The 12680-nt window shown below is 34.2% G+C and overlaps 1 protein-coding gene across 5 annotated transcripts in view; it reads right to left on the bottom strand.

Annotated features, from left to right (window-relative positions):
* Positions 1-9834: 9834 nt before the first annotated feature.
* Positions 9835-12680, bottom strand: part of GRIA2 (glutamate ionotropic receptor AMPA type subunit 2) — a 155151-nt gene continuing 152305 nt past the window's right edge. For 3 of the 5 annotated variants that reach the window (XM_077753039.1, XM_077753036.1, XM_077753035.1), the window contains one exon: positions 9835-12473. In XM_077753039.1, coding sequence (XP_077609165.1) covers positions 12309-12473 — 165 coding nt within the window. In that variant the 3' untranslated portion in view covers positions 9835-12308. The remainder of the gene's footprint in view (positions 12474-12680) is intronic. The other 2 variants (XM_077753037.1, XM_077753038.1) reach the window with 1 other exon arrangement.

Below are 12680 nucleotides of genomic sequence, written 5' to 3'. Positions count from 1 at the left end.
TTGTCTCAGTTCAACATCTGAGATTATCCTTAACTTTGATCATGGATATGTCTTTTTCATGGATTGTTATGGCCTAAATCCTGTGTTCCAGTGCAAAGACAATCACTATTTGAGAAAAGAGACAGAGGCCCAGGGACTGAGGATGGCAGTGGTGTTGGAGTACCTGGTGGAAGGCTTGAGGAACAGACTGGAAGATCAGAAATGTACCCTAATAGTCAAAACCTCTTAAGGTGCTTATGCTTTTCGATATTTCTTTCTTAATTTTTTTAAATGTTTATTTATTTTTGAGAGAGGGAGACAGACAGACAGAGTATAAGCAGGGGAGGTGCAGAGAGACAAGGAGACACAGAATCTGAAGCAGGCTCCAGGCTCTGAGCTGTCAACACAGAGCCCGACATAGGGCTCAAACTCGTGGACCTTGAGATCATGACCTGAGCCAAAGTTGGAGGCTTAATCAGCTGAGTCACCCAGGTGCCTCTAAATATTTCTTGCCACAAGATTTTTCTAGAAACTCCTCCAGGAGTTCATATTGTCAGAAATATATTTCATTTGAAATTCTCTTTGCTGAAGCCAGCTTGAAAGAGAAAACAGAAACCATCTCTGTTCAAAAACTTAACTGAGGTGTTTTTACTACCAAAAGGGAAGGTGCAAAGAATCATTTGATCATTGTAAGAATGAAGAAGAAAAATTCATTGAGAGTTCATTCACGAATTTATGGAGATCCATTTCAATCAAATCTACTGCACAGTTATCTAGTCTAGAGTAAACCAAGCATGGCATTGGAGAGCTGCATTCTAATGTCATTTTCTGCCCTGAACAGGTCAGTGAGGCCATGGCTCTCTAACCACACTAATGGGCACTGGCTGGACAGGAAAGCAGCAGGATGCACATAGAGATCAGGGGCTAGAGGTGAACACCTGGATCCCGTAGTTCTAGTTCTGGCATTTCCTAGCTTCCAGAACATGGGAACGTTTCTTAACTACTTATTAGTCACACTGGTAAGTATGGATGCTGTCTAACAGGATTGCTCTAAAAAGCAAATGAAGGTCAGCTGGTTCAAGCAAGCACCACACTCTAGAAAGGGAAGCAGCATGGCTCTTGCTGTTGGGTAACTCCTAAGCAAAATATTTCAGGAGTTACAAAGCAATGGAGGGTAGAGAGAGCATGCTGATGCTGGTAAGCAAGTGAGAGATCATTCTAGTCAATCTGTCCCAGTGTGCTATACTCCAGGCTTATCTGTGATTTTCCGTTTTACAAGAAATGCTCTTTATGCAGCATACCGTCTCCTTTGCCGGAACTCCTACTTGTCCTGTAAGTCTCAGTTCAGATGTCATTTTTCCCTCGGAGGCCTGCCAAGCCCAGTCAAACTAGATTAGGCCCACCTTGTCCCCATGATGCATTCTTCTTCATCACACGGCTTGTCTTATGACAACTTGTGCAAAATCTCTTATTGGTCACACCAGAAGTTCTAAAGGGCAAGGACTCTATTAACCATCACAGTACAATACAAATGGCTCTCACATGAGTGGATGCTCAATACATTTTTGTTGGGTGAGTTATTAAGTCATTTTAATCCACATCTCTGAAAAATTAGGAATATAACAAGGGGACAGCAGAGGGATGAGACATATGTAGGGCACAAGTAAAGAAATTCAAAGAACATCTTGAATAGTTAGCTTTTTCATACAGGATAGATAAAACATAACTGCCGAAGTGCCATGTATTATTGTATGATACAGAGCCTGTCACATAATACATGTTCGATAAATATGCATTGAGTAAATAAATGTATAATTAAACAAATGCATAGATAGTTAACATGAGCCCTCTGGGACTCAGATATAAGACATTCTAGGTGTGATTATAACACAAAGAACAACACTTAACTGCTAACATGAAATGGATTATAATTTCAGGATGGAAACATAAAAGATTGTTAGGGATTTTTTTTTCTTTTGCATTTACAGTTATTCAAAATGCCTTGGTTAGTATTTGTATATGTTCATAGATGTGAATCGTAAGGGGGAAAAGAGTGACTTGAAAAGAGTTTCTCCTACATTTACAAAAATGGTGAAAATATTATTTTTTTCCTACATGTAAGAAAGTTTGCATGTACCATAATAACCTAAGGGCCAAATGTAACCAAAAAGAGACTTATTGGAGGAAGGAGCAATTTTTATTGGAAAGATAAATTCAGTTTTGAATCTATTCAGGCTGAAATCCCTATGGGAATTTCTAGGTGGGGCTAGTTATATAATCTCTTCTGACCCTATTTCATTAAGGTACAGTGGATATAATAGTATCAGACACATATTATTCTTGTATTAAAAGCATAAATATATGTGAAATGTTTAAAATAGTGACTGGCACTTGACATTCAATAGATATTAGTCATTACTTTAGCAACAGTAGTGATATTAGTACTAAAAAGTCTACTAGAAAGTGGAATATATAGGTCTAGAGCCAAGGAAAGAGATCAGGGTTATTCACACACATTTGGGAAAACTCAGTACAGAGATGATGATTGAATCTATAATGATAAAAAGGTTTCCCTAGAGAGACAGAATAATTTAAGAAAAGTTGAGATAGAAGGGAAAACGTCTCCCAGGAATATTTATATTCACATTGTGGATAGTAAGGGCTTATTCAGTGAAGGAGCTAAGAAGAATTTGAAACAGCGCAGGGCTTTTAAAAAGAAGCCATTACAATGAGAATGAAATCATGCCATTTGCAGCAATGTGGATGGAACTGGAAGGTATTATGCTGAGTGAAATCAGTCAATCAGAGGACAGATATCATGTCTTCCCTATATGTGGATCTTGAGAAACTTAACAGAAGACCATGGGGGAAGGGAAGTGGAAACAATAGGTATAGAGAGAGAGGGAGGTGAACCACAAGAGACTCTTAAATACAGAGAACAAACTGAGGGTGGATGGGGGTTTGGGAAAAGGGGAAAATGGGTCATGGGCATTGAGGAGGGCACTTGTTGGGATGAGCACTGGGTGTTGTATGTAAGCGATGAACCACAGGAATCTACCCCCAAACCCAAAGGCACACATTACGTATTGTATGTTAGACAATTTAACCGTAAATTATATTAAAAAAATTAAATTAAATTAAATTAAATTGAAAAGAAGCCATTAGAAAGATTGCTGAACAAAATACATTTCTATTGAGTTAGAAGATATTTTCAGACTGGTCATAAAATATGACCTAAAATAAAACACCATTATATTAAAATTAATGTGTGTAAAAAAGTTTCTTTGGAGAAGGGGATGATTTATGTTAAACTCTGCCTCCATTTTCTTAGCAATTCTGCTCTGACTCCAAACCTAACAGAACGAAAGCTAATGTGCTATACCCTCCTTGGATGGCAGTTTAGCAATTCTCTATTACTACTGGAGTGTATCTGTCAGGGATTGCTAGTCTAACTAACTTATACTAGTTTTTCTGACTTCGTATGCCATTATTCCCATGGGGGCTGCACTAAGTACCCTTTCTTTCATGTCATTATACACCCACTGATGTTTATACCCATTATACATCTAAACTCTGGCTATTTGTCTGGCTGTTTGGTGAATCTCATCCTTAATTCACTTTTTTCTCTTAATTCTTTTTTTTAATTTTTAGAAGATCTTTTTAATCACTTAGCATCATATTCTGACCTGGATCGTCCCATGTGAGGGTTTCAGGCACTAATTCTGAAACCGTCATTGATATGAAATGTGCTTCCACCTCTTACCAGCCACATGACTTCAAATTATTTGACTTCTCTGTGTCTTTGTGCCTCAGATTCCTTATTTGTAAAATGAGGGTTATGACAATAGTATGCACTTTGTCATATGATGCCTTCCACATAATATGTGCTTTCTAAGTATAAACTACTATTATTATTTTTGAAGAAATATTAAATACTCAAGGAGGAATAGGACATATTTATTTCCTGCCTTCAGGAATGTCACACTATAAAAACAGAAATAAATCTTTAAACAAATCACTGAAAATATAGCATCATTTGTTTTGTCAGAGAGATGTTTATAGGTACAGCATTTGCACACACAGAGTACTTAATCAGCTTTGCTTTGGTGTGGAAGGTCCAAGTTCAGTGTTACAAGAAAGGACAGTCTTCACATGCTACTTGAGAGGTTACTAAGTTTATGCCAAATTATGTATTTCTGTAGAGTCTTATTAGTAAGGAAGGGGAATTAAAAAGGCAGTCATTAGGGGCGCCTGGGTGGCTCAGTCGGTTAAGCCTCCGACTTCGGCTCAGGTCCTGATCTCATGGTTCGTGGGTTCAAACCTGCGTGGGGCTCTGTGCGGACAGCTAGCTCAGAGCCGGGAGCCTGTTTCAGACTCTGTATCTCCCTCTCTCCCTGACCCTCCCCTGCTCATGCTGTCTCTCTCTCAGAAATAAATAAAATATTAAAAAAAAATTTTAAGTGTATCCTAATTCAAAAGTTACACCATTAATTATGGAGAAAAAAATGTCTTTTAAAAAATATTTTATTAAATATTAATTTTATAATATTGTTGTATATATATGACATATTTATATGACAAAACATAATAATGTGTTGTCAGCACAGAGCCTGATGTGGGGCTCAAACCCACGAACCGTGAGACCATGACCTGAGTGGAAGTCAGGCGCTCAACTGACTGAGCTACCCAGGGACCCCGAAAAAATGTCTTTCTTGTTAGAGCACTCCAACTCTTTGACTAAAGAGATCCCATCTGGTAAAAGAGGTGGGGGAGGGGAGATAGAGTTGGAATCGTGTATCAGCCCTGGCTGTAATCCTGACTTGTCCTTTCCCAGCTATACACAGTTGGGCAATGACTTAAACCTTCTATGCTTCAGTCAGTACATCATCAGGGAAATGGGTGTCCTGAAGATAAACGTGACAGTGAAAATTATATTGGTAACTAATTATCCTTTGATGTTGGAAACTTTTATTCAGATAGTTGGGATATATACTTTTTCCTACCTCCAGAAAACCATTTCCAGATAGTGAAGCACAATTTTATTGCCCATGTGTTGTTGTATTGTGTTTTGATGAAAATGCTAAAGATGACACATGGAGTAAGTGTGACTCCAACTCTTTCCTGTGTGGAGATGATTTGACAGCTAATTATGAAGTACAAATCTTGGAAAGTCACTTTTGAAGAATCAAATACTTTTATGATACATTTCAAATAAAAATATTTGAAGGTCTAATTTTATGCTCAAGTTTAGTTACTTTGATTCTTATATATCCTACCTAAATAGTTGCTTAATTTTTTAAACCCCTTTAAAATATTTATAATAATTTACTCTAACTCATTTAATTTTTTTTGAGTTAAAAACTCAGAAGGGATGTCAACAATATTATAAATAATTAGCAGAATAAATGCTAGAAGATGTGGAATTTTTTAATACACACATGAACATACACACGCACAGAAACATAAACAACATTAAATAAAAATGAACAAAGACATGTTTATCTCTTTAACACAAATAGCTGACAAGATAATGCACATAAAACAGACTTGAAAGGCTTTTAAGATACAGACTAAATATAGTTATAAATCTGAGAATGCATTTTAATTTAAAATGAATTCCAAATAGAGATGACAGCTTCACACAGCTTATCCATATTAACCCTCACTGAGAACTAAGGCACATGTTTGCAAGAAGAATATGTAAAGACTGATATTATGTTGTCTATGATTTCAGAATCATGTAAAATTAACTGTTACTTATGATTGTAACTCATGACTTAGACTTCAGTATAATTGTCCTCTGATCAGCTGAGATAACAAGCCAAACCAAATTTAATCTGGGGAGGGAGGGAAGACAGTTCATAACACTACAGATACACATTTTCATAAGTATTCGAAGAAACTTGCAAATCATTTTTATGAGGCTATTCCCTTTTAAGTCTGTAAATATTTACACAAAAGTGTTTTTAGATATGGTTCAAATATATCAATAGTTTAAAATTATAAGCACAGGATTTTTTTTAATTTGGCAACAAAATTCTTGACTGTAGGATTCTGAGGGTAAAATGTGATTTTTACATAAAAACCCTCTAAATTACATTGTAATGAATCAAAAAAAGAAGGAAATGGAAAATATGACCAAGTTAGCCTATAATTGATTTTGGTTTTGATTCTTACCAAATGGACTTTCTTACCTATTAATATTGGCAGTATAATGGGTGATAATTAAAATAGCACAACTATGACATATACATTCCTAAATGTAAAATAGAATTTTCTCTGGTTTAGGAAACACAGCAAAAGTACAAATTCCTTCAAAATGCTTTCCACTGGAAATAAAACATCCTTATTTAATTTAGGTGTGACCTGACTGTGAATGTTTACATAAAATTTTATATATAATAAATAGTAACTTTCATTTATAAAATTTTTCACGAATAAATTCTCAATTGGCAAGCTCATAGTTAAGAAATTACCAGCTTGTTTGAAAAATATTTTTTCTTTAATTTTTGTTGTAGTTTGAATGTAAGATACTGTTTAGCTGCTGACCAAAATATGTTGAGTGATATTGGAATTAAGTTCTTATCCAAATAAATAGATTCTAGACAGGGTAAGCTATGCAGATGGCAACAATTTAAAATTACCAAACTGTGTGATTTGTTAATGGATTTAATTTGACTCTGAAAATACAGATAGAGATACTGATTAGATGCCAAATAAATTTACAGACAGGCACAATTCACACAATCTTGGATTTTTTTTGAGAGAAAAATATGTGTCCATATTTACAGAAGTTGTTGATGAATGTTATCAAATACGTGCTCTTAATTAAAGTTTGAATGCCTTGAAATAAAAATGGTGGGACAGAAATATATAACTCTTACTTGTCGCAGAGTTATCCACATACTCACAATAGCATTTCTAAGTGAGTGGGATCAAAGAACTTCATGCTTTAAAGAAAATATAATACTTAATCGTCAGAATAGAAGTGTCAACTTTAGCCCTTACCTTCTGTTTTTGTGTATTCAAAATACATTCAATAAATGTTTATTAGAGTGAATGAGCAACTGAATGGCTGAAAAGGCACAACACTGGTTTTCTAATGTTTTGAGATGAGGAAACAAATTTGGAACTAAATGCCATCCACCGTTTCTGCATTAAGGGGCACTCCAATGCGCAAACCATTTCTTTAAAGAAGACACAATGTTGCATTATGTTTTAAATAATCATATTAAATTTCCTTGCATAATTGCCATGAGACAGTCCTAGTATCCATATACTCCAGTTGAGAAGACAGAGACAAAGGGAGGCATGAAACAAGGAGAGAGAAAGCTAGAATCCTGGTTTTGACTCCCTCCCAATGCTTAATCCGCTCCCCCACATTCCAATTTACAATAAAATGAAATTGGCACATTAACCTGAAAGGAAAAAAAAAAGAAAGAAAAATGACCAAATTCATTCAGTGAATTCAGGCATATCCAATGAAGTAACAGTGAGCTTAGGCTTATCTGAAAAGGAATTTGGTTCTGAAATAGCAAAGTTGACTTATACCTAGTGGGGGAAAAAGGCAATTAAAGAATAGTCTGGAAGTGTCTGAGAGTGGAATTAAAATAGAGAATTGGCTTGTGCTCATTGTGAAGTGACTTTAAAAAGAGATTCTGATGAGCAAACGTATTAAAAATAGAGTTCTCACTCTTCCTGCTCCGTCGAAGAGCCTCCCACTTCCTACAGAAATTCTATAAATTGTGCGGCTCTTTAAGTACATGGAGGAATAGAACACATTTGCAATTATTTGGTAGAATATGTGAGTCATGCAGAAATAAAGCTTAGCAGGAAATTTTTATTTCATTGGACAAATTCTTAGTCATTTATTGCAGTTATTAAGAAGACTCTGAAACCATCAGACCTGTCTTTGATGAAAGGAACTGTGTTCCAACTGCCCTCCAGACAAAATCTCTCATGGAAGACGAACCAGAAATAGATGGGATAACATGGAGAAAAAAGCAAAAGGCAAGATGAATGAAGCTAAAAAATGAGATACCACTTGAAGTATAATATATGAAAAATGGCAGTTGTACTTAAGGGCAGGAAGAGAATGTAAAACGGTAAAGCAAGAAGGAAATGAATAGAGACAGGATATAAGATGTATACACAAATTCTTATGATCCAGATTTACTCCAGGCACATCCCTGCTTGCATTAGATATGAAGTCATTCGTGCTCATTTCTGAGCTTGAATATCATGTTTACATAAATATGTTTGAACCTTCATGTACTCAGAGTGCCAGTCGCTATGAGCTGTTGTTATTTTAAAACATAGAAACAGAGAAAGTATCATTTATTGATAGAACCTAATAGAATTTCTAGTGTCATAGTCTAGCCAAAGCACTATATTAAGAGAATGAACCCCTCCTTTTAATGTAATTTGATACAACTTTCACAAACCATCTAATACATCCCCTGATTTTCATTCAGAATATCATGCTGATTCATCTATACTTACCCATCTTTCATATTGGTGACTAAAAATAAACCAGCTTTACGTATTACAACCCCCTGCACAAAATTATTGTACTTTTAAACATATATTTACCTCATTCTTCTATTTCCTTTCATAAGCGTATTTTGAGTTCATATAAAATTTGTGAAACTCAATAAACTCTCCAGAGTTCATGTCTAAACCACACATTACCAACTAAAATTGATAATACAGAGAATTTATGCAACTAATTCAATCAAAACACCTACTTATTTCATTCAAATTAGAGGTAAATGGAATATTTGTCTGAATTATACTTCATTTTACAGAACAGACCAGAGGGCTCTCAAAATGCAATAGATAATAAAATTCTACTCAGTTGCAAACAAGTTTACCCAGAGATACATTTCAGGTACAGGTGACTCTTGATTTCCTTGTTTAAATTTATTAGATTCATAACTCTTGAATGTGATGAGATAGGAGATAGACAAAAGGAGGGAAAGCACATTGTATTCTATTCTAATTAGTGTCAATAAGTGTTCTTTTTTAATGGTATTGTCTAAGTGTTGTATTGAAATGATCCTGTAGGGTTATTACATTATTAATGCTTCTCTGCATTTGCTTAATTTACTACCATGACCACTAAAATATTTAGAGTATTTGCAGAGTGGAAAGATTACTGTATTTTTAAGCAGATGCATTTGCATACTCATCCATTAAACACTGAATATATTAAAACCCACAAAGTTGTTAAAAGAAATTTTAATGTGCAATTTTGAACAACTAAAATATCTTAATAATTTTATAATATACCTACAAGGGACTGCCTAAATATTAAAACGATCACCTTTGAAAAAGACTTGAACAGAACTGAGAGAGTTTTAGTTTCTCATTAGTACTCTCCGTAAAACAATAAATGAGCACACTTTTTGAATCATGTAAGCCTGGAAATGTGGTACTTTGTGGAATATTTAAAGCTGGTCACCATTCTGGCTCTTTAATATGACTATAAAAGCAACTGATCTCACGACACACAGTGCAATGGGTGATAATAGCAATGTAGGACATTATATCTACCATAAAATGAGAAATGTAGTTGATTCACTCATATTTCTATATATCCCAAAGCATTTAATGATTGTAGACTTTGAATATTGAAAATGTTGATCATTTTAGCTAAAAAACCAAGTTATTTCTACTCTGTTCCATTGGTACTTGGTTGACATATAAACTGAGCAAAGATGTCCTTGTTCAATAGAAATAGCCAAGTGTGGGAATACACTTAGATGTATTTTTGATTTCTCATTATTATTTGTTTGAAGAACTATTAGGTAAAATAAATAAATACATAAATAAATAAGTAAAGATCTTTTGCCTTTTGTAAGAACATGTTTTATGTATGATTGAAGTTTTTACAACACTCCGAAAAAGCCATCCGATGTTAGATTTAAAAATAAAATCAAAAGCAGTTTCTGACATAGTACACATGAAAAATTGGAAATTCCAATATCTTCAATAGAAGTTGTAGAAAGTGTATGTCTCCTTGGAGTTTGACACCCACTTAACACAGCAGAAAATAAGGTATTATACTGTAAACAAAAAAGTACAGTAAAGGACAGTTGTAAATTTACATAAGAATAGTTCATAAACATTTTGGTCTTTCCATAACAGTTTTTATATAAAATGAATAAAAAAACCTTTAGACAGCTGTCATCACTCTTGTTTGACCACTTTTCACTTATATGCACACAGACATATTTATATAGCAATATACTGATGCACCGTTACATGGATATTAAACTATGATTACTGCTTTGTAACTGAGATGTGCATTATCCAATCAACATTATCCATAGTTGAAATACTCTTACATTATGTATTCTTGTCATGTATCTAGAAAAACATGAAAATATAACTTTACATTATTTCAATTATTTACATTAGTTCAAGCTTGACAGAGAAAAATTGATAAGCTACAATTTTTAGAAGAGTGGGCCCAGAGGTACAATAAATAGCATCAATTGTATAGAGTCCTCTTTTTCGTTTTTAAAAACTCATTTTAAGTACAATATGGAAACAATTAGTCTGCAATTTGGTCATTCTAGCATGTATTAGTAAATCTGAAAATGCACCTCCAACATTCCTGATGAGGAGAAATGCACTAAAATATCGTATTCTTGAGGAATTTGTGATCAGGGATGACTAATATTGGTGAAGAACATCATGGTGCCACAGGCCACCGTGTTCCATGGAAGGGGCTGTTGTTTAATCCTACATACTCTTTCCCTGCTGTGAAACATAATCAATAAAAATGTTTTCAAGGCACTTAGTAAAATACCAAGTGCTACGCAAAGGCTTACTTGCAGAAATAAGTAATTATTTTAATAAAAGATATTAAAAATAATGATTGGATGTTAACAATTGTTTAAAACCCTAAATTAATTCTATTTGGTGGGGGAAGCTTTAAGAGAAATAAATGGCTTTGATGAAGGGAAAGAGAGCTCCTTTAGATTTTTTTTAACTAGAGAAACAGAAGCTTCGTAGTCAAAAGTTACAGAAATGTGATGTTTTGTCCCCGCTGCGCATATTAAAACAGCCATTCCACTTGAGGAATAAGAATAAATACAATATATTAGGGTTGTTTTATTGAAGGCAATGGGAAGAAACTACATTACAGGTGACTCAAAGTGCTTAAATTATTTGTAATATATAAGCTTTATGACAGCTCTTATAATTTTGAAAACAAAAACTTAAGATTTAGTTTATGGAATTTGATCGATTGGCAACTATTTAAAAAGATACTTTCTAGGCATTCCTAACTTCATTTACAACTAATACTTCTCTTCTGCGAGCTCAAACATTTTAAAACGGATCCTCACATATTCTGATATTTGCTTTTTAATATTAGCTTTTTAAATCTATTAGCATTTATCTACACAGATTAAATGCTTTATGTTAAGTATTTCTTTACATACAGTAAGACATACGAAAAACAGATTCAGATATTGTTTTGGGACAAGTTTATATTCTGGAAACCACCTGGTCTTCTTAAAAGGGGCAATTTTCTCTGGGAGCCTAGCAATTTGATAATGTGTTTAATCTCATTTGTTGTATGACCAAACTGTAGCTAAGCAAAATTAAGTTGGACCACTTGCGAATAAAACAATAGAAAAATGTTTATTTCAAATGTCAAGCATTGCCAAGTAATTTTATATTAACACCAAATGTTAAAGAATAGGATACATTAAAGTTTTAATAACAATATTAAATTACAAGATTTGAATCTTCTCTTTGTTTTCTTTCCTTAGCATTTACATATTTGGCTTTGAAAAATATGGAACTGATACCTAAAGCCTTTATAATCACTTCCCACTCAGTTTAATCATTATTTTGTCTTATCCAACCAATATGGAAGCAAATTTATTTAAAAGCCAGTTTGTTTTTGAAAATACCTAAAAATATTTTTTTTAATTTTAAATGTTTTTTTTTCCTTTTTCTTATAAAACATGTCACATCTTGATGCAGTTGATGTCAAGTGTGCTTAAGTCATTATGAATCAAGAGACTAACAATAGTGGCTGCAGAAACGGGTTTGTTGTCTGTACAAAGACGTCAGTTAAATTATAGTACTTCCATGTTAGCTGTGCATGTCCACCAAGCTTCGTCTGGAACTGGAGTAGAAAAGGATGTTGTGTTTTTAATTAACCATTCCTTACAATTCAAGATGAATTCCACATATTTAAGAATTCTTGGCTGAAAGAAAAGTCTTCAAGATACTGGATGCCTCTCACCACTTTGACAATAAACACACAAGAAAACCATTGTGTAAGGCACTCAAAAGGTTCTTATCAATCACAAGAGATCAGTCACACTGACATTCATTCCCATGCCAGGACTCACGTAAGGGACAGCATGCACTGCTTTTGGAAATTCTGGAGTCATAACACGTCCATTTTCTCCAGTACTTCCTGTAATTGACAGCCTTGCCTTGTTCCTCATGGCATCACTCAAGGTCATCTTAAATGGGGGGGGGGGTGGAAAGAAAGAAAAAAAAATTACGTTACGGTTTTCAAATACATCCCGGGGAAAGGTGGTGCTGTTTTTGAAGTTTACGTCTATCTGAAAGCTTGTAGCAAATGAAAGCAAACAGTGCAAAGCTGAACTACAAATAATAAAGCACAATTATAGCAGGAATCTGTCCACATTCACCCAAGCTACTTTGTC

The sequence above is a fragment of the Crocuta crocuta genome, unplaced genomic scaffold (genome assembly GCF_008692635.1).
Source record: "Crocuta crocuta isolate KB4526 unplaced genomic scaffold, BGI_CrCroc_1.0 scaffold591, whole genome shotgun sequence".
In the NCBI taxonomy this organism is placed as follows: Eukaryota; Metazoa; Chordata; class Mammalia; order Carnivora; family Hyaenidae; genus Crocuta; species Crocuta crocuta.
The sequence above is the reverse complement of the archived record's forward strand: the minus strand, read 5'-3'. Positions and strand labels throughout refer to the sequence as shown.